Raw genomic sequence first — 18,925 nt, 5'->3', positions numbered from 1 at the left:
CTGCCTTAACACTGCAGATGAGTGTTGCCCATTTTTGAGCTTTATGTAAATGGAGTCATAAAGTAGGTACTCTTCCATGTCTGACTTCTTCTGCTTGTTGTTATGTTTTGGAACTCACCCAAGTTATTGTCCGTACTGTTTGTTCATTTTCACTGCTGTATCCTATTCCATTACTTGCATATACGACACACTTTACTCTGCCATTGCAGGGCGTTTGGATAATTTCCAGCTTAGGGCTCTTCAGATCGTGCTGCCATGAACTCCTTCTACACATCTTCTGATGTATGCAAATATGCATTTCTGTTGGGTATGTACTTAATTTAAGAGTGGAATGGCCAGACCATGGAATACACGAATGTCCGTGCTAACATACATATGATGTAAATGGCTGTATTTTCCTCCAGAAAGGTGATAACTGTCCCCAAGGGTTACCTGACCTTTCCGAGTGTCAGTTTCTACATCTGTAATATGGGATGCAGCCTCCTGCCAGGGCGTCATGAGGAACAGATGAGCTAATGTGTGGAGATGAGCCCCATTCCCCCAGCACATAGCAGGCCTTCGGGATGGGTTGGTCATTGTAAAGAGTATTTTCTAGCCAACAACAGCTTCTAGAAAGGCTTGAGAATTCTGAGTTGCATATTCTTTTTTATTTCGAATATTTATTTATTTACTTACTTTGGCTGCACCGGGTCTTAGTTGCTGCACGCGGGATCTTCATTGCGGTATGTGGGATCTTTTTTTTTTTTAGTTGCTGGCATGCGGGATCTTTTAGTTGTGGCACGCGGACTTCTTAGTTGCGGCGTACACTCGGGATCTAGTTCCCAGACCAGGGATCGAACCCAGGCCCCCTGCATTCGTAGCGTGGAGTCTTACCCACTGGACCACCGGGGAAGTCCCCTGAGTTGCAGATTCTTGAAGAGATCACAGCTCGAGCCTGAGGCTAAAAAAAAACATGAAGTAAAGTAAGGTGACCAGTTGGCCCCAGAAATTAGCTACCTCTGGAACAGGAAGAGAAAAGATGCTTAAGGGATGAGAAATGCCAAGAGTCTGGTGCGGGGAGAGAGCCCTTCCCCAGCCCAGCCACCATTTCGGAAAGTTTTTTTTAATTTATTTATTTTATGTTAATTTTTTTTTTTTTTTTTTGGGTGCATTGGGTCTTCATTGCTGCACGCAGACTTTCTCTAGTTGTGGTGAGCGGGGGCTACTCTGCATTGCAGTGCGCAGGCTTCTCATTGCGGTGGCTTCTCGTTGCGGAGCGTGGGCCTTAGCCATGCGGGCTTCAGTAGTTGTGGCTCGCGGGCTCTAGAGCGCAGGCTCAGTAGTTGTGACGCACGGGCTTAGTTGCTCTGCAGCATGTGTGATCTTCCCCAACCAGGGCTCGAACCTGTGCCCCCTGCATTGGCAGGTGGATTCTTAACCACTGTGCCACCAGGGAAGCCCCATTTCAGAAAGTTTTGCCGGAACTGTCCATAGTCCCCAGGCACCAGGCCTAAGGGCCTCAAACACTAGGATATTCTGGGAAAAGAGGTGATGTTGTGTAGCGGTTAAGGGTGGGCTGTGCAGCTGGGGAGATGTGAGGTTGAATCCCAGTTCCACCAATCACAGTTGTGTGATCATAGCACCCTCTGAGCTGCACTTTTCCAGTGATACAACAGAGGGAAAAAGTATCTATTCACAGGGTTGTTTTGAGGAGGAAGTGAGAAGGTACACATAAGGGTTTAATATTGTGCGTTTCATAAAATAAGCACCGACACGTGGGTGGAAGCCTTCCAAAGCTTGGAACCCACCAGGCCCAGTCTTAGCTGTGGAATAAACAGGGTCTACCCACCAAAAATGGTAATAAAAAAAAACTGTATGTAGGTTTTCTAAAACAATTGGGGGACTTGGATGACGGCAGTCAGAGGTTACGATCTTGCACTTATAAGATAAATCAGCACTAGGGATGTGATGTACCACATGATAAATAGAACGAACGTTGCCGTATGTTACACATGAAAGTTGTTAGGAAAGTAAATCCTGACAGTTCTCATCACATGGAAAAAAATAGTTTTTTCCTTTTTTTTTTTATTAACTTTTATTGGAGTACAGTTGATTTCCAATGTTGTGTTCATTTCAGGTGTACAGCAAAGAGATTCAGTTATGCATATACATATTTTCATTCGTTTTCAGATCCTTTTCTCATATAGGTTATCACAGAGTATTGAGTAGAGTTCCCTGAGCCGTATAGTAGGTCCTTGTTTGTTATCTATCTTATATACAGTAGGGTGTGTGTGTCAATCCCAAACTCCTGATTTATCCCTCCCCCCAGCTTTTCCCCCTTGGTAACCATAAGTTTGTTTTTGATATCTGTAGGTCTGTTTCCGTTTTGTAAATAAGTTCATTTGTATCATTTTTTAAAATTAGATTCCACATATGAATGATATATTTGTCTTTGTCTGACTTCACTTAGTATAATTTCTAGTTGCATCCACGTTGCTGCAAATGGCATGATTTTCTTCTTTTTTTTGGCTAAGTAATATTCCATTGTATACATGTACCACATCTTTATCCATTCCTCTGTCAGTGGACATTTAGGTTGCTTCCATGTCCTGGCTATTGTAATAGCGCTGCAGTGAACATTGAGGTGCATGTATCTTTTTAAATTATAGTTTTCTCCAGATATGTGCCCAGGAGTAGGATTGCTAGATCATATGGTACTTCTGTTTTTAGCTTTTTAAGGAACCTCCATACTGTTCTCTATAGCGGCTGTACCAATTTACATTCCTACCAACAGTGTAGGAGGGTTCCCTTTTCTCCACACCCTCTGCAGCATTTATTGTTTGTAGACTTTTTGATGATGGCCATTCTGACTGGTGTGAGGTGATACCTCACTGTAGTTTTGATTTGCATTTCTCTGATAATTAGTGATGTCAAGCATGTTTTCATGTGCTTTAGGCTATCTTTATGACTTTTTTGGAGAAATGTCTACTTAGATCTTCTGCCCTTTTTTTGATTGGGTTGTTTGTTTTTTGATATAAGAGCTGCATGAGCTGTTTGTATATTTTGGAGATTAATCAATCCCTTGTTGATTGCTTCGTTTGCAAACATTTTCTGCCATTCTGTGGGTTGTCTTTTTGTTTTGTTTATGGTTTTCTTTGCTGTGCAGAAGCTTTTAAGTTTAATTTGGTCTCATTTGTTTATTTTTGTTTTTATTTTCATTACTCTAGGAGGTGAATCAAAGAAGTTATTGCTGCAATTTATGTCAGAGAGTGTTCTGCCTATGTTTTCCTCTAAGAGTTTTATAGTGTCTGGCCTTACATTTAGGTCATTAATCCATTTTTTAAAATTTATTTATTTGGCTGCATTGGGTCTTCGTTGCTGCGCGCAGGCTTTCTCTAGTTGCGGCGAGCAGGGGCTACTCTTTGTTGTGGGGCACGGGCTTCTCATTGCAGTGGCTTCTCTTGTTGCGGAGCGTGGGCTCTAGGCACACAAGCTCAGTAGTTGTGGCTCGCAGGGTCTAGAGCGCAGGCTCAGTAGTTGTGGCGCACGGGCTTAATTGCTCCACAGCATGTGGGATCTTCCCAGACCAGGGCTCAAATCCGCATTGGCAGGCAGATTCTTAACCACTGCACCACCAGCGTAGTCCCCATTAATCCATTTTGTTTATTTTTGTGTATGATGTTAGTGTTCTAATTTCATTCTTCTACATGTAGCTGTCCAGTTTTCCCCAGCACCACTTATTGAAGAGACTCTTTTCTCCATTGTATATTCTTGCCTCCTTTGTCATAGATTCATTGACCATAACTTTGTGGGTTTATTTCTGGGCTTTCTATCCTGTGCCATTGATCTATATTTCTGTTTTTGTGCCAGTACCATACTGCTTCAATTACTGTAGCTTTGTAGTATAGTCTGAAGTCAGGGAGCCTGATTCCTCCAGCTCCATTTTTCTTTCTCAGGATTGCTTTGGCTATTTGGGGTCTTTTGTATTTCCATACAAATTAAAAAAATTTTTTTGTTCTAGTTCTGTGAAAAACGCCATTGGTAACTTGATAGGGATTGCATTGAATCTGTAGATTGCCTTGGGTAGTATAGTCTTTTTGACAGTATTGATTCTTCCAGTTCAATAACGTGGTATATGTCTCTATCTGTTTGTGTCTTTTATTTCTTTCATCATATCTTATAGTTTCCTAAGTACAAGTCTTTTGCCTCCTTAGGTAGGTTTATTCCTAGGTGTTTTATTCTTCTTGCTGCGATGGTAAATAGATTATTTCCTTGATTTCTCTTTCTGATCTTCCGTTGTTAGTGTATAGGAATGAAGAGATTTCTGTGTATTAATTTTGTATCCTACAACTTTACTGAATTCATTGATGAGCTCTAGTAGTCTCCTGGTAGCATCTTTAGGATTTTCTGTGTATAGTGTCATGTCATCTGCAAACAGTGACAGTTTTACTTCTTTTCCAATTTGGGTTCCTTTTGTTTCTTCTTCTCTGTTTGCCATGGCTAGAATTTCCAAAACTGTGTTGCATATAAGTGGTGACATTGGACATCCTTGTCTTGTTCCTGATCTTAGAGGGAATACTTTCAGCTTTTCACCATTGAGAGTGATGTTAGCTGTGGGTTTGTCATATGTGGCCTTTATTATTTTGAGGTAAGTTCTCTCTATACTCACTTTCTGGAGAGTTTTTATCATAGATGGGTGTTGAATTTTGTCAGAAGCTTTTCCTGCATCTGTTGAGATGATTATATGGTTTCTTTTCTTCAGTTTGTTACTGTGGTTTATCACACCGATTGATTTGCAGATACTGAAGAATCCTTGCATCCCTGGGATAAATCCCACTTGATCATGGTGTATGATCCTTTTAATGTGTTGTTGGATTTGGTTTGCTAGTATTTTGTTTAGGATTTTTGCATCTATGTTGATCAGTTTTATTGGTCTGTAATTTTCTTTTTTTGTGTGGTACCTTTGTCTGGTTTTCATATCAGGGTGATGGTGGCCTCATAGAATGAGTTTGAAAGTGTTCCTTCCTCTGCAATTTTTGGAAGAGTTTAAGAAGGATAGGTGTTAATAACTCTTCTCTAAATGTTCGATAGAATTCACCTGTGAAGCCATCTGGTCCTGGACTTTTGTTTGTTGGAAGTTTTTTAATCACTGTTTCAATTTCAGTACTTGTAATTGGTGTTCATATTTTCTATTTCTTCCTGGTTCAGTCTTGGAAGGTTGTACCTTTCTAAGAATTTGTCCATTTCTCCTAGGGTCTCCATTTTATTGACGTATCGTTGTTTGTAGTAGTCTCTTATGATCCTTTATATTTCTGTGGTGTCTGTTTAACTTCTCCTTTTTTCATTTCCAATTTGATTGATTCGGGTCCTCTCCCTTTTTTTCTTGATGAGTCTGGCTAAAGGTTTATTAATTCTGTTTATCTTTACAAAGAACCAGCTTTTAGTTTCATTGATTTTTCCTGTTGTTTTCTTTGTCTCTATTTCATTTTTTTCTGCTCTGATCTTTATGATTTCTTTCATTCTACTAACATTGGGTTCTATTTGTTCTTCTTTCTCTTGTTGCTTTAGGTATAAGGTTAGGTTGTTTATTTGAGATTTTTCTTGTTTCCTGAGGTAAGATTGTATAGCTATAAACTTCCCTCTTAGAACTGCTTTTGCTGCATCCCATAGGTTTTGGATCATTGTGTTTTCATTGTCATTTGCCTCTAGGTAATTTTTTTTGGTTCCTCTTTGATTTCTTCAGTGATTTATTAAATTTTGCATATGAGATGATGGACATTCACTAAACTTACTGTGGTCATCGTTTCATGGTGTATGTGACTCAAATCATTATGCGGTACACCTTAAACTTACACAGTGCTATACATCAATTATATCTCAATCAAACTGGAAGGAAGAAAATGAAACAATTGAGGTTATCTAAATACATTGCCCACAACAACAATGATCAAAATTCTATTTCTTTTCCTTCCACTTCTCTTGCTTTACCAGATTCTCTGTACACTTCTTACTACGGGTCTCCCAAATCACTTCCGGCACCAGCCTGAACCACTTTCCCCCTTCCCTCCTCCTCTGTCTCTTTCAATGTGACATAGGAAGCCCCTTTTTCAGTGGGGAAAAGCCCATCTCCAGGAGTGGGAGGGGAGGAAGTCAGACAAGCAGGTACCATCTCTTTAATGAGCTGAGGAAAGAGAGGGTGACCTGGTTCACGTTTGTCCTGTCCCACGAGCTGTTATTAGTAGTAATTGTCTTATTGCTAAAGGGGCAGAGCTAATAATAATAACCCCAGAGCTGTGTTACCAGGAGGAATGGCAAACCCGCTTCTTCATCCTGAGCTTCGTTTTGCCTTGGTAGGAGATGGCGAGAGGATGAATGGAACAGGAGGGTGAGGGTGAGACTCCAGCCTCCCTCCCGTAGCTCCGAGTTCAAAGGTCAATGATGCCTTTCTCACTTCCTTTTTTTCTTTTTTTCTCCTACTTCGTAGTCTCATCTGACCAGATCGAGCAGCTCCACCGGAGATTTAAGCACCTGAGTGGAGACCAGCCCACCATTCGGTAAGATCAGCAGCTGGGTTTGGGTGTCGGACAGGGCCGTGACCTTCAGGGATGGCCCTTTCCATTTATCTCTTCCCCTGAGTGCTGGCTGGCTCTCCCAGAGCCCCTGGGTAGCCCCATTTCCTGAGACAAAGCTGTAGTTGTCGTAATGCTTTTGGTTCCTTCTAGACAAGATGTCCTCACCCGGGAGGAAAAGAATCTCATCTGTTTCTATTGGGATCAGAAAATTATAACTGGAGTGAAAACAAGGGGTTGGGGACAAAGAGCTGGTCAGCCACCCCTACCTCACCTTGCCTTCCCTGGAGCCCCAGACACACATGACGGGCCTGTTGAGTGCCAGGATCACTCCCAGTGCTGGGCACCCCAAAGATGATCAGTTGTGGTGCGGCTCAGTTCAGGGGCTTGAATGCTGTCACGAGGCCCCGGCTGTTGACCCCGCTTCCTCTGGTTGGTAGTTCCAGCCTCAGATTTCTGTCAGGGAAAATCACCATTTCACATTGCGTTATTTAATGTGAATCTTGTAGAAGCTGGGTGGGTTACCTTTCTGTGAGGAGGAACGCCTTGGACTGTTTGCCGCCTTCTTCTATGAGAGTGTGTTCGGTCTTAGGTGGTGGTGGTTATTTAGAGCTAAGTTAGTGAGAAGTCCGAGTCAATGAGTCGAGCACAAAGGTGATGAGGAAGCTTCGAGTTGAACTAAATGCAAGCAGTTTCCAATGTAAAATGAGTGCTGTTCCACCACGAACTTTCTAACAGATGTAGTTTCCTAAAATAGACATTCAGAGTCTCAAGGTTACAGTCTTGGAACTTTAAAATAAACCTTTAAATAGTCCAGGGAAGCATGTTTTTTTCTTAGTAAATGGACTTAAAATTTAACCAAATTTTTATGGAAAGCAACATGTAAAAACTATCCACTTTCTCTCGTCTGTCTAAACAAAGGCATGTTGTTAACCCAGTGCGTTATATTCTCAGAGCATTCGTTTCCAAAGCTCAGAGTCTGGTGGGCTCAAGGTTCTGATGGCCTCTGGTCTCAATTTGATTATATCCAGGGCGGGAGTAAATTAAATCAGGACTGACTTCTTGAATTCTACACATCTCACTCACTCAGCCCAGTGAAGAGCCCAGCAAAAGTTCCTCTGGCTTCTCATTGGCTCTGATGGGGTCACATGCCCAGCGCTGAGCCAGTCACCATAGCCAGGGGTTGGAAATGCAAATTGTTTTTTTCCCAGAGCTGTGAGTGAGCAGGGCTGGGTCTTCTGCCAAGGGCAGGGGTGGAGGGTGGAGTGATTTCCAAGGGCTTCCTTGGACCAGGGGCTGAGGAATGGGTGCAGGTCTCAGGGGAGGTGACACATGTGCACCTGGATTTTGGAACATGGAGGTGTGAAGGGCAGCCTTCATTCCTTTAGAAGTTCATGGGCACATGCTCTGTGCCAGGTGGGCAATATCTGTGCTGGCTGGCGGGACCACCATGCAGCTCACAATTGGGGGGGGATGAAGGCGGGGCCCCCTTCCTCAAGATAATTTTCCACCAAGCTGTGCCCCCAGCCCTATCATAAGCTGCCTTGGGCTTCTCATTATTATGGGTCTGGGGTCCGTGGGTCTTGGCTTGGTGAGAGGTCTCAGGTTCAAATTCCACATGTGTTTTCAGACTTGGGGGAAGCAGAGGCAAAACCCAGACTTGGGAAACATACCATATTTTGATCATCCATATCCCTGGCTGTGTGACTTTGGGTTAATTGTTCTGTTTCTCTGAGCCTGTCTCCTCCGTAAAGTGAATGTGGTCATTTGGGATTTGATTTAAGCATTAAAGATGAGCACATGCAGGATGCTTCTGCTCCGAGCTGGGTTCCTTGGCATTTGGCAAACAGGACTGTCATCATTTGACCGTTGGTGAGGTCGTGAGGACCCACCTTGAGATGTCCGAGCAGTGGCCGTTGATTATCGGGCTGGAGTGGAGGTGGGGAGCACAGGTGCTGTGTGAGCAGGAGGTGGCAGTGCTGGTGGAGGCCCTTCCCACTTTGAGATTCCAGCATCCGAGCCCTGACTGTGTCGCCCAGCGGGCCCTCATGGGCTTTTGCAAGGATGTACTGAAACGTTGAGCTCTACACTGTTTTTTTGTTTTTTTGTTTTTTTGTTTTTAATGTTATTGAAGTATAGCTGATTTACAATGTTCTGTTAATTTCTGCTGTACAGCAAAGTGATTCAGCTGTACATATATATATTCTTTTTCATTATGGTTTATTACAGGGTATTGAATGTAGTTCCCTGTGCTATACAGTAGGACCTTGTTGTTTATCCATTATTTTTTTAATTGAAGTATAGTTGGTTTACAAAGTTGTGTTAATTTCTGCTGTATGGCAAAGTGACCCAATTATACACATATATACAGATTTTTTTTAAGTTATTTTCTGATCTTTTTAAAATTTTATTTTATTATTTGGTTGCACAGGAGGGATCCATAGTTGCGGCCCACGGGCTCCTTAGCTGTGGCATGTGAACTCCTAGTTGCAGCATATATGTGGGATCTAGTTCCCTGACCAGGATCAGACCCGGGCCCCCTGCATTGGGATCGTGGAGTCTTAACCACTGCGCCACCAGGGAAGTCCCTACATTCTTTTTCATATTCTTTTCCATTATGGTTTATCTAGGAGATTGGATATAGTTCCCTGTGCTATACAGTAGGATCTTGTTGTTTATCCATCCTGTATATACTAGTTTGCATCTGCTAACCCCAAACTCCCAATCCTTCCCTCTCCCTCGGCACCCACAAGTCTGTTCTCTATGTCTGTGAGTCAGTTTCTGTTTTGTAGATGGTTCATTTGTGTCATATTTTAGATTCCACATATAAGTGATATCATATGGTATTTGTCTTTCTCTTTCTGACTGACTTCACTTAGTATGGTAATCTCTAGGTCCATCCATGTTGCTGCAAATGGCATCATTTCATTCTTTTATATGGCTGAGTAATATCCCAGTGTATATATGTACCACATCTTCTTTATCCATTCATCTGTTGATGGACATTTAGGTTGTTTCCATGTCTTGGCTATTGTGAACAGTGCTGCTATGAACATAGGGGTGTATGTATCTTTTTGAATTATAGTTTTGTCCAGGTACATGCCCAGTAGTGGGATTGCTGGATCATATTGTAATTCTGATTTTAGTTTTCTGAGAAACCTCCATACTGTTTTCCATAGTGGCTGCACCAACGTACATTCCTGCCAACAGTGTAGGAGGGTTCCCTTTTCTCCACACCCTCTCCAGCATTTGTTGTTTGTATATTTTCTGAGGATGCCCATTCTAACTGGTGTGAGGTGATACCTCATTGTACTTTTGATTTGCATTCTCTAATAATTAGTGATGTTGAGCAGCTTTTCATGTAACTACTAGCCATGTGTATGTCTTCTTTGGAGAAATGTCTGTTTAGGTCTTCTGCCCATTTTTGGAGTGGGTTGTTTGGTTTTTTGTTGTTGAGTTGTATGAGCTGTTTGTATATTTTGGAGATTAAGCCCTTGTCGGTCACATCATTTGCAAGTATTTTCTCCCATTCCGTAGGTTGTCTTTTCATTTTTTTTTAAATGATTTTCTTTGCTGTGAAAAAGTTTGTAAGTTTGATTAGTTCCTATTTGTTTATTTTTGTTTTATTTCTATTGCATTGGGAGACTGACCTAAGAAAACATTAGTATGATTTATGTCAGAGAATGTTTTGCCTATGCTCTCTTCTAGTCTTATGGTGTCATGTCTTATGTTTAAGTCTTCAGGCCATTTTTTAGTTTATTTTTGTGCATGGTGTGAGGGTGTATTCTAACTTCATTGATTTACATGCAGCTGTCCAACTTTTCCAGCACCACTTGCTGAAGAGACTTTTTCCCATTTTATATTCTTGCATCCTTTGTTGAAGATTAATTGACCATAGGCGTGTGGGTTTATTTCTGATTCTCTATTCTGTTTTGTTGATCTGTTTGTCTGTTTTTGTATCAATACCAAACCGTTTTGATTACTGTAGCTTTGTAGTATTGTCTGAAGTCTGCGAGAGTTATGCCTCCTGGTTGTTGTTTTTTTTCCCTCAGGATTGCTTTGGCAATTCTGTGTCTTTTATGGTTCCAAGTAAATTTTTGGATTATTCTAGTTCTGTGAAAAATGTCATGGGTAATTTGATAGGGGTTACATTAAACCTGTAGATTGCTTTGGGTAGTATTGGTCTTTTAACAATATTAATTCTTCCACTCCAAGAGCATGGGCTATCTTTCCATTTCTTTGAATCTTCTTTAATTTCTTTTATTAATGTTTTATAGTTCTCAGCGTATAAGTCTTTCCACCTCCTTGGTCAGGTTTATTCCTAGGTTTTTTTTGTTTGTTTGTTGTTTTTGGTGTGATTTTAAAAGGTATTATTTTTTTACATTCCCTTTCTAATGATATTTCATTGTTAGTGTAAAGAAATGCAACTGATTTCTGAATGTTAATCTTGTATCCTGCTAGTTTGCTGAATTCATTTATCAGATCTACTAATTTTTGTGTGGAGTCCTTAGGGTTTTCTATATATAGTATCATGTCATCTGCATATAGTGACAGCTTTACCTCTTCCCTTGCAATCATTCTGTATATAATAGTTTACATCTGCTAATCCCAAACTCCCAATCCCTCCCTCTCCCAACCCCCTCGCCCTTGGCAACCACGAGTCTGTGCTCTATGTCTGTGTGTCTGTTTCTGTTTCGTAGATAGGTATATTTGTGTCATGTTTCAGATTCCACGTATAAGTGATATCATATGGTATTTGTCTTTTTCTGACTTACTTCGCTTAATATGATAATCTCTAGGTCCACCCATGTTGCTGCAAATGGCATTATTTCATTCATTTTTATGGTTGAGTAGTATTCATTGTGTATATACCACATCTTCTTTATCCATTCATCTGTTGATGGACATTTAGGCTGTTTCCATGTCTTGCTATTGTGAATAGTCTACACTGGTTCTTTCCCAGCATGCGTGTACGTGCAAATCACCCGGGTATCTTGCTAAAACACAGGTTTTGATTCACGGGACCGTAGTGGGGCCTGGGACTCTGCATTTTTACCTGTCATGGGCAGTCTTGGTGAGGTGCCTAGAATCTGGGGGTGGCACCCTGTTTGCCCTCCAGGCTTGGCTAGGTGCTGCTGTCCACCCCCAGGTGCTGAGAGGTCCATGTGCAGCCTCCTATTTCCCATGCCTCGTAGGTCAAGCCAGGACTTGGGAAGGTTTGAGCTGGTGACTGTGCCCACCACCCTGCACCCCACTTACGTATCTCCTGCACACCCACCCCTGGGAGCACCATATGCATTGCCCTTTCCACCCCTGCCCTCAAGCAAGCCCTGATTATATCTACCTGGACCCAGGGAGCAGCCCCTGCTCCCGAGCCCTCGGGGGCTCCCCAGTCAATGTCATGTCCATGCCCTTTAGCTGGGGTCCACCAGGGTCTTCAGCTGCTGGGTTTTGCTTTGCTGAGGTCTCAGTGTGGACACCACCTCCTCCAAGACACCCTCCTGCCTCCTAACCCCCACAGATTCCTCCTGGGGGTGCCCCAGCCCAGAGTTGTAACTGCTCCCCTTCCAGCCACCCATCCCCTGCAACAGACTATCGGCCCCTTGCGGGGCAGGAACTGGGTCTGCTCCCCTGGCTCTAGTGCTGAGTCCAGGGCTTGTAACAGGGTCGATGCTCTGGGAGGAGTTGATTGATTGAATGAATGAATGAATGAGAGAGCAAAGGAGTGAGGAACAAGTGAGTGAGCGTATTGACTAGAGGAGTTCTCTGTAGTCCATCGAGCATGGTATAGATGAGACCTGTTGTTGTTTGTAGTCTTTCCCTCACAGGGTTTATATATTCCGGGTAGAAGAATTTATCTGGGGGCCCGGCACATGGGGACTGTTCACAGGTAGAAGCTATTGTTTCAGCACATTTTATGCTGCACAGCCTGTTACTTCCGCCTTATACAACCCCACAGGTAGTGGTAGGAACACCTGTTCTCCCCGTTGGACACGTGAAGGTGAGGCTCGGGGAGGTCACGTACCTGGCTCCTGGTCACACAGCTCATAAGTGGAGGAGCTGATTTGAAGCCGGTGCTGAGATCCTTCTGTAAGGAAGCTGGGGGCATGGCTTTGACTTGCGAGTGTCCCATGAGGGCCTCGGTCTCCCTGTTCTGCTCTCTGAGGACCCTCCGCCCTTACTGTCCTGGGATGCGGGGTATCATTCCCAACACCACAGCGCCTGCTGCAGTGGCTGCAGTCTCTGCTGGGCAGGTAGTGTCAGCTATACACAGTGATAGCCTGGCCCAGCGTGCAGGAAGGAGGTAACACCACTCGACTGCAGCGCTTATGCAAACAGGTCTGCAGGAAGGGCCTCTTCCCAGTGCCCTGGAACTGCTTTGCCTAATTCTAGTCCACCCTCCAGGGCCTGGAGAAGGGCGATGGGGCGGTTTTTCCAGTCCTCCTAGGTTTTCCTGCACGTTCTCCCTGGGCACAAGGGATGAGCGGCCCTGGACTGTGATCTGGTCCCCGTTCTGCAAAGGGTTTCCTGTGTGACCCCAGGCTGGGCCTTCAACCTCTCTGATCCCTGGGCATGTCCAGGGGAACATCCAGGAGTCCCTGGGCCACGCTGTGGTTTTGGAGCATAGAAAAGAGCTTTGTTTCTTTAGTGTCAAGATTTGTGAAAGTCGTTGACTGGGGTCCCCTGAGCAAGGTCCCCAGTACCCCAGTCTGGGAGGGGTGTGGGATGTGGCCCCCTCTTCCCCCCTCCCTCTCAGAGAACAAAGGTGCCCGAGAGGTTACTAGGGTCCCATGGGGGGACTTTGGAATACTTCCAGTGCAGAAAGCCCCTTAAAAGTGACCATTTACACCTGCAGCATTTATACATAGACTAGTAGGACTTGTACGTTGTGTTTAAAAGTTTAATGAAGAATTGGGTTTCTGAATTTATTTATTTTATTTATTTATTTTTGGCTGCATTGGGTCTTCGTTGCTGCGCGTGGGCTTTCTCCAGTTGCGGCGAGCGGGAGCTACTCTTCGTTGTGGCGCGCAGGCTTCTCACTGCAGTTGCCTCTCTTGTTGCAGAGCACGGGCTCTAGGCACACGGGCTTCAGTAGTTGTGGCACGTGGGCTCAGTAGTTGTCGCTCACGGGCTCTAGAGCACAGGCTCAGTAGTTGTGGCGCATGGGCTTAGTTGCTCCACGGCATGTGGGATCTTCCTGGACCAGGGCTCGAACCCGTGTCCCCTTCATTGGCAGGTGGATTCTTAACCACTGCACCACCAGGGAAGCCCAGGTTTCTGAACTTATGACTTCAATAAGTTGAATATAGCTTTTAAAAAAATCCTATGGGGTAAAAATTGCGAAAATTGTTTTTAATTTTAACCCACCACTTCCTACCCATATCTGGTCCTGTCCCCTCTTTTTCTGAAAAATCATGTAAGGACATCCAGGGGTGAGTTTACCCTGAGGCTTTCAAAGCCAGCGCGTCAGGGCCCCACTCTGTATGGGTTCCTTACAAGCACCAGCAACTGACTTTTTGAAGAATTCCTAATGCTGAATTCTTTTTCTTCAAGAGGGCCCCCCAGATTATATGTGTTTCTGGACCCCCCAAACCTGAATCCACCCTGATCACAAAGCACTCCGTTCTGAGGCCTCTTGATGAAAAATGCTTGGATAGAAAATGTTCATCTGACTCATTAATTGAGCACCTAATATGCAGAGACTTCTGTCCTCAAAAGCTTTTCTTCTAACAGGGAAGACCTTCCATAAATAAGCTTGTTAAACTATGCTGATTTTAGACAGTGAAGAAAATACAGTACTGGTTTCTTGTACTTCTCCTTTCTTTAATGGGGTCCCTTGAGCATCAAATGTTTTAAACAGCAGCCTTTGACTTCCTGATAGTGCCCTGGCAGGCTCTCCAACCCCCAGAAAGAGATGCGATGGAATCCTTCAAATCTAGTGATGGGGGCCAGGAGGGTGCCTGATTAGATAGAGCTGCATTACAAAAATATTTTTAGCTGCATCGAGCCACCACATGTGGAGTGATTCCCGGGATGAACGCAACCACAGGTGTACACGGGGAAGAAAAAGGACGCAGCTGCCCACTGTCCAGCGCCACCAAAGTGCCGAGCAGCACTGTGATGGGCCAGATGTCAGCAAAAGTCCTGACTCCAGGGCTTGTTTTGCATCCCTCGGCCGTGCCTCTCACGGCTTTATCCAGTGAGAGGTTAGCTGTTAGCTGTGTGGTCTCGAGGGTCTCGGCATGAAGTTCACACCATTACCCCATTTGTCAGATGAAGAAACTGAGGCTAAGAAGGTTAAGGTCCCACAGCAGGGCTGGCTGTTGGAATAGCCAGAGCCCTGAACCACTGTGATCACATCGCTTTTCCCCAAGTGAAGTCACTTTTTAACCCAGTCGCTTTGTGTTTTAACCTGTCAAATAACTGAGGATTTACTTTTTCTTTTTTTAAGAAGTACTCACAACAGTGAAAGAACTGAGGCCCCACCTAGATGGTGAGGCTGTTTCACTGTCAGTATTTAACGTATTCCAGGAGTTTACAAGGACTCCCTTTAAAGCCTCAGCTAGGACGATACACATGCACTTAAAAAGAAAAACCCGCAGTTACTTGTAAAACTGCCCAGGAAACAGCAGGTGAGAGTGGCCCCGGGGCTCTCACACCTGCTCAGGGGACCGTGTGAGGTCAGCTGTGAGAAGGGGACCCATGAAGGCATCAGTTTGGTGTGAAAGGGTGCCCAGGTGTCCCCCAGATCAGGAAGAAGCTCCCTAAATGGTCCTAGATTTAGGGACTCACATACAAAAATTTTTTTTAACAGATTCTTTTCCCAGGACTATTAATACTTGACTCAGTCCTTGCTTCACAAAAGCAGGTGTTAAGACCTTCCATGGCGGGTTCTAGTGCCGAGGAGACCGAATGAGAAGTGAGGCTCCCTCTGCCCCTCGGGGGGGGGGGGGGGCTTCTGTTCAGGTGTGTGCGTGTGAGTGTGAGCGAGGTAACTAGCATATAAGCCAGCTTGTTCTATACAGTGACGAAGGAAACGGGGCAGAGAGGGTGCATCCCTTGGGACCACCACGTGGAGAAGGACCTTGGGACAGGTGGTCGTGAAGGCCCCCCTGAGGTGGCCGCCCTGAGGCTGAGAGCAGAATGGAAAGAAGGGGCCGGTGTGTGGAGGGAAGAGGGAAGGATGCTCCAGGCGGAGGTGGGACTGAGCTCCATCAGCCCGAGTGATGAGAGGACGGGAGAGTTGGGGGCAGATCTCGGAGGCCCGCCTTGGCCGTAGGAAGGACCCGAAATAAAAGACTCAGTGCTGGCTCAACATACCACCTGGATATTAACTGTCTAATTTGTATCTCCGGCCGGGCCATCTCCTCTGAACTCCAGACTCACCTAGCCCCTGCCCGTCCCCTTGATGTCCCAAAGGCATCTCACGCTTAACACATCCCAGGGCAAAGCCCCCTGTCGCCCCCCACCCCGGACCTCCCATCCAGGCTGCCATCAGCTCTCACCTGGGTTAGTTATCATAGCAGCCACCCCCTCCCCCAAGACCTCCTGCTCCTGTTCTCCCTGCCCCGCCCTCGTATAGACCCACAGTGATGCATGGTGGGGGGAGACTCCGAAAATGGCACTTCTCTGCTAAGGCTGCTCCGTGTCGCCGAGGAGAAGTCAGGGCCGCCTGGTCAGTGCGTGTCCTGCAGAGCCCTGCGCCCACCACCCCTCCGATCTCCTGACCATCTGCCTTTTACTCCTTCTGTTCCAGCCGCGTGGACGTTCTTCCTGTTCCCGCCTCAGGGCTCTAGCACGCACCGTTCCTTCTTTCTGAAATGCTTTTAGAAGCCGGAGTAGGCTTTCCACGGGCGCTTGGAGCTGGATCACTCTTGTTGGGGGCGGGGGGAGCCTGTCATGTACGTTGTAGGATGTGGAACCGCATCCCTGGCTGCCTGTAGCACCTCTTCCCAGTGCGACAGCCAGAACTGTCTCCAGACGTTGCCAGGTGTCCCCTGGGGTTGAGCACTCGCCTCCCGCGGGTCTGTGCTCACGTGTCACCTTCACCGTGAGGCCGTTCCCAGACCAGCCCACGGAGACTTGCACCAGCTGCCTGCGGTCTCATCCATCCCCGATGTGCTAGATGTGTCTGCGAAGCGCTTCTCACTGCCTGAGATGCTCCGTTTTCTTTTCTTTTTTTTCTTTTTTTTAAAAAGTGTGTTGTTTTCCTTCTTTAGCCAGTGTGACTTTGATACCATTAACTCTTAAGTGTCATTTTCTTTCTTAAGTTTTTGGCCACACCCCACGGCACGTGGGATCTGAGTTCCCCAAACAGGGACCGAACCCATGCCTCCTGCACTGGAAGGCAGAGTCTTAACCCCTGGACCACCGGGGAAGTCCCTCCGTTTTCTGTCTCTATCATTTCCCCCACTGGAACCCCAGGAGGGATCATGTCTTTCGCATCGCTGCTGAAGCCAGCACGCAGAACAGGGTCTGCCACCTGGAAGGTGCTGCAATACCTGTCGCTCCCCCTGTAATGAGTACGTGACTGGTATTGGGGTGCGGCCGGGCCGGGCATGGAGCAGCAGTGGGGGGCGGGGCGGGAAGCGCGTGCGGGGAGGAATCAGGTCGCTGATGCTGCCTCAGCTTTTGGAAGAGGCATTTGTCCGGGGGCGGGGGGACCGGGGCTTTCCTGCCGGAATCTGTTGTGCAAAGGCATGTGGATGAGAGAACCGCCTGGTGCAAGTAGGGAATTAGAGCTTCTCAAACACAAACTTGCGTACAGATCCTCGGGATCGAGGTGAAATGCAGGTTCTGAGTCAGCTGGTTGGGCCCAGCCAAGACCCTCCACTTCTCACAAGCTCCCTGGTGCTGCTGCCACTGCTGTCCAGGCTGCCCTTTGAGCGGCTCGGCACTGCCTGCCAAGACACGGGCTAGATGAGACGTGCTCCTTCCTTCATGAGCCCCTGTGGGCCCCCAGTTGCCCTGCTGTTTAACCATCACAAGCTCAACACTAAGTGCAGGGAGGGGGTCCGGGAGGGTAGGGCATGCGGCCCGCAGAGGAGAGAGCCCCGTGTCTTTCCTTGAGCTGTGAAGCCCTGGGCCAGCAGAGAGCAGGGAGGCCGGGGCTCCAGGCTGAGAATCCTCCCCAGACTTGCAGAGAGAACTTTGCAGTTGAGCTGAGCCTCAAAGCCGCCGGAAACCAACCCACACCGCAAGGCAGGAGGAAGTGCCCGGCCCACCCTCCTTTGTGGTTTTTTCGTCTTTCCTTCCTTTGTGGGCTGGACACTTGTCTTGCCCTCTTTCTGGGTCCCCGATGGGGCCTCTCGGGGCTGGGTGGGATCAGATGCCTCATGAAGATCTCTCTCGTTCTCTCTGTTTAAATTAAAAACCACAACTTGAAGGAAATAGCAAGTGTGAGGAAGTGCATGGGGGTGGTGAGAGCTGGATTCAAAGCTCTTCTACTAGCTATGTGACGATGGCTTAGTCACTTCACCTCTCTGGGCCTCATTTTCTTGCCTGTAAAATGGGGGGTCATTGGCGTCACCCATCATTGGGATGTGAGGGTGATTAAACATGGCTGAGCTCACAGAGTACTCAGCCTGGCACAGGAAACACGAGGGGGACTCGAGGGGGAAAGTTGTAAACCCACAGAAGCTGTGTGCCCCTGGACCCCTCATGGGTAGACCCCTCCCCACTGGTCACTGGGGCAGCATCGCTGGACCACTGGCCACCATGTATCAGCTCCAGCCCCAGCCCTGGGCTCAGGGTGAAGCAGAGCTGTTCCCACGGGTGGCAGGGAGACCTTTGGCTGAGTTGGTTCAACCAGCCCCATGGGCACCTGGGGGTGGGAGGGGAAGAAGGAAAAATGAGACTGAAACTGGCCTTTACAGGACTATTGAATCAGAGCCTGCATTTTACCACGATCCCCAGGATTCGTGCGCAAGTTCATGTTTGAGAAGCGCCAAGAGTTCCCTGCTTTCTTTTTGTATTTTATTTATTTCTTTATACAGCAGGTTCTTAATAGTTATCCATTTTATACATATTAGTGTATACATGTCAATCCCAATCGCCCAATTCATCACACCACCATCCCCACCCCCACCCCCACCGCTTTCCCCCCTTGGCGTCCATACGTTTGTTCTCTACATCTGTGTCTCAATTTCTGCCCTGCAAACTGGTTCATCTGTACCATTTTTTAGGTTTCACATATATGCGTTAATATACGATATTTGTTTTTCTCTTTCTGACTTCACTCTGTATGACAGTCTCTAGATCCATCCACGTCTCTACAGATGACCCAATTTCATTCCTTTTTATGGCTGAGTAATATTCCATTGTATATATGTACCACATCTTCTTTATCCATTCATCTGTCGATGGGCATTTAGGTT

The 18,925-nt window shown here is 46.0% G+C and overlaps 1 protein-coding gene across 1 annotated transcript in view; it reads left to right on the top strand.

Moving 5' to 3' along the window:
• The window catches only part of TESC (tescalcin), a 62,960-nt gene that overhangs the window by 20,449 nt on the left and 23,586 nt on the right, over nucleotides 1-18,925 (top strand). Inside the window, exon 2 of the mRNA XM_027124698.1 lies at nucleotides 6,464-6,533. Coding sequence (XP_026980499.1) covers nucleotides 6,464-6,533 — 70 coding nt within the window. The remainder of the gene's footprint in view (nucleotides 1-6,463; nucleotides 6,534-18,925) is intronic.

This window comes from Aethalodelphis obliquidens, unplaced genomic scaffold (genome assembly GCF_003676395.1).
Source record: "Aethalodelphis obliquidens isolate GAN/ISIS:26980383/991018 unplaced genomic scaffold, ASM367639v1 scaffold28, whole genome shotgun sequence".
Classification (NCBI taxonomy): domain Eukaryota; kingdom Metazoa; phylum Chordata; class Mammalia; order Artiodactyla; family Delphinidae; genus Aethalodelphis; species Aethalodelphis obliquidens.
Note: the sequence above shows the minus strand (reverse complement) of the source record. Positions and strands in the feature narration are given on the sequence as shown.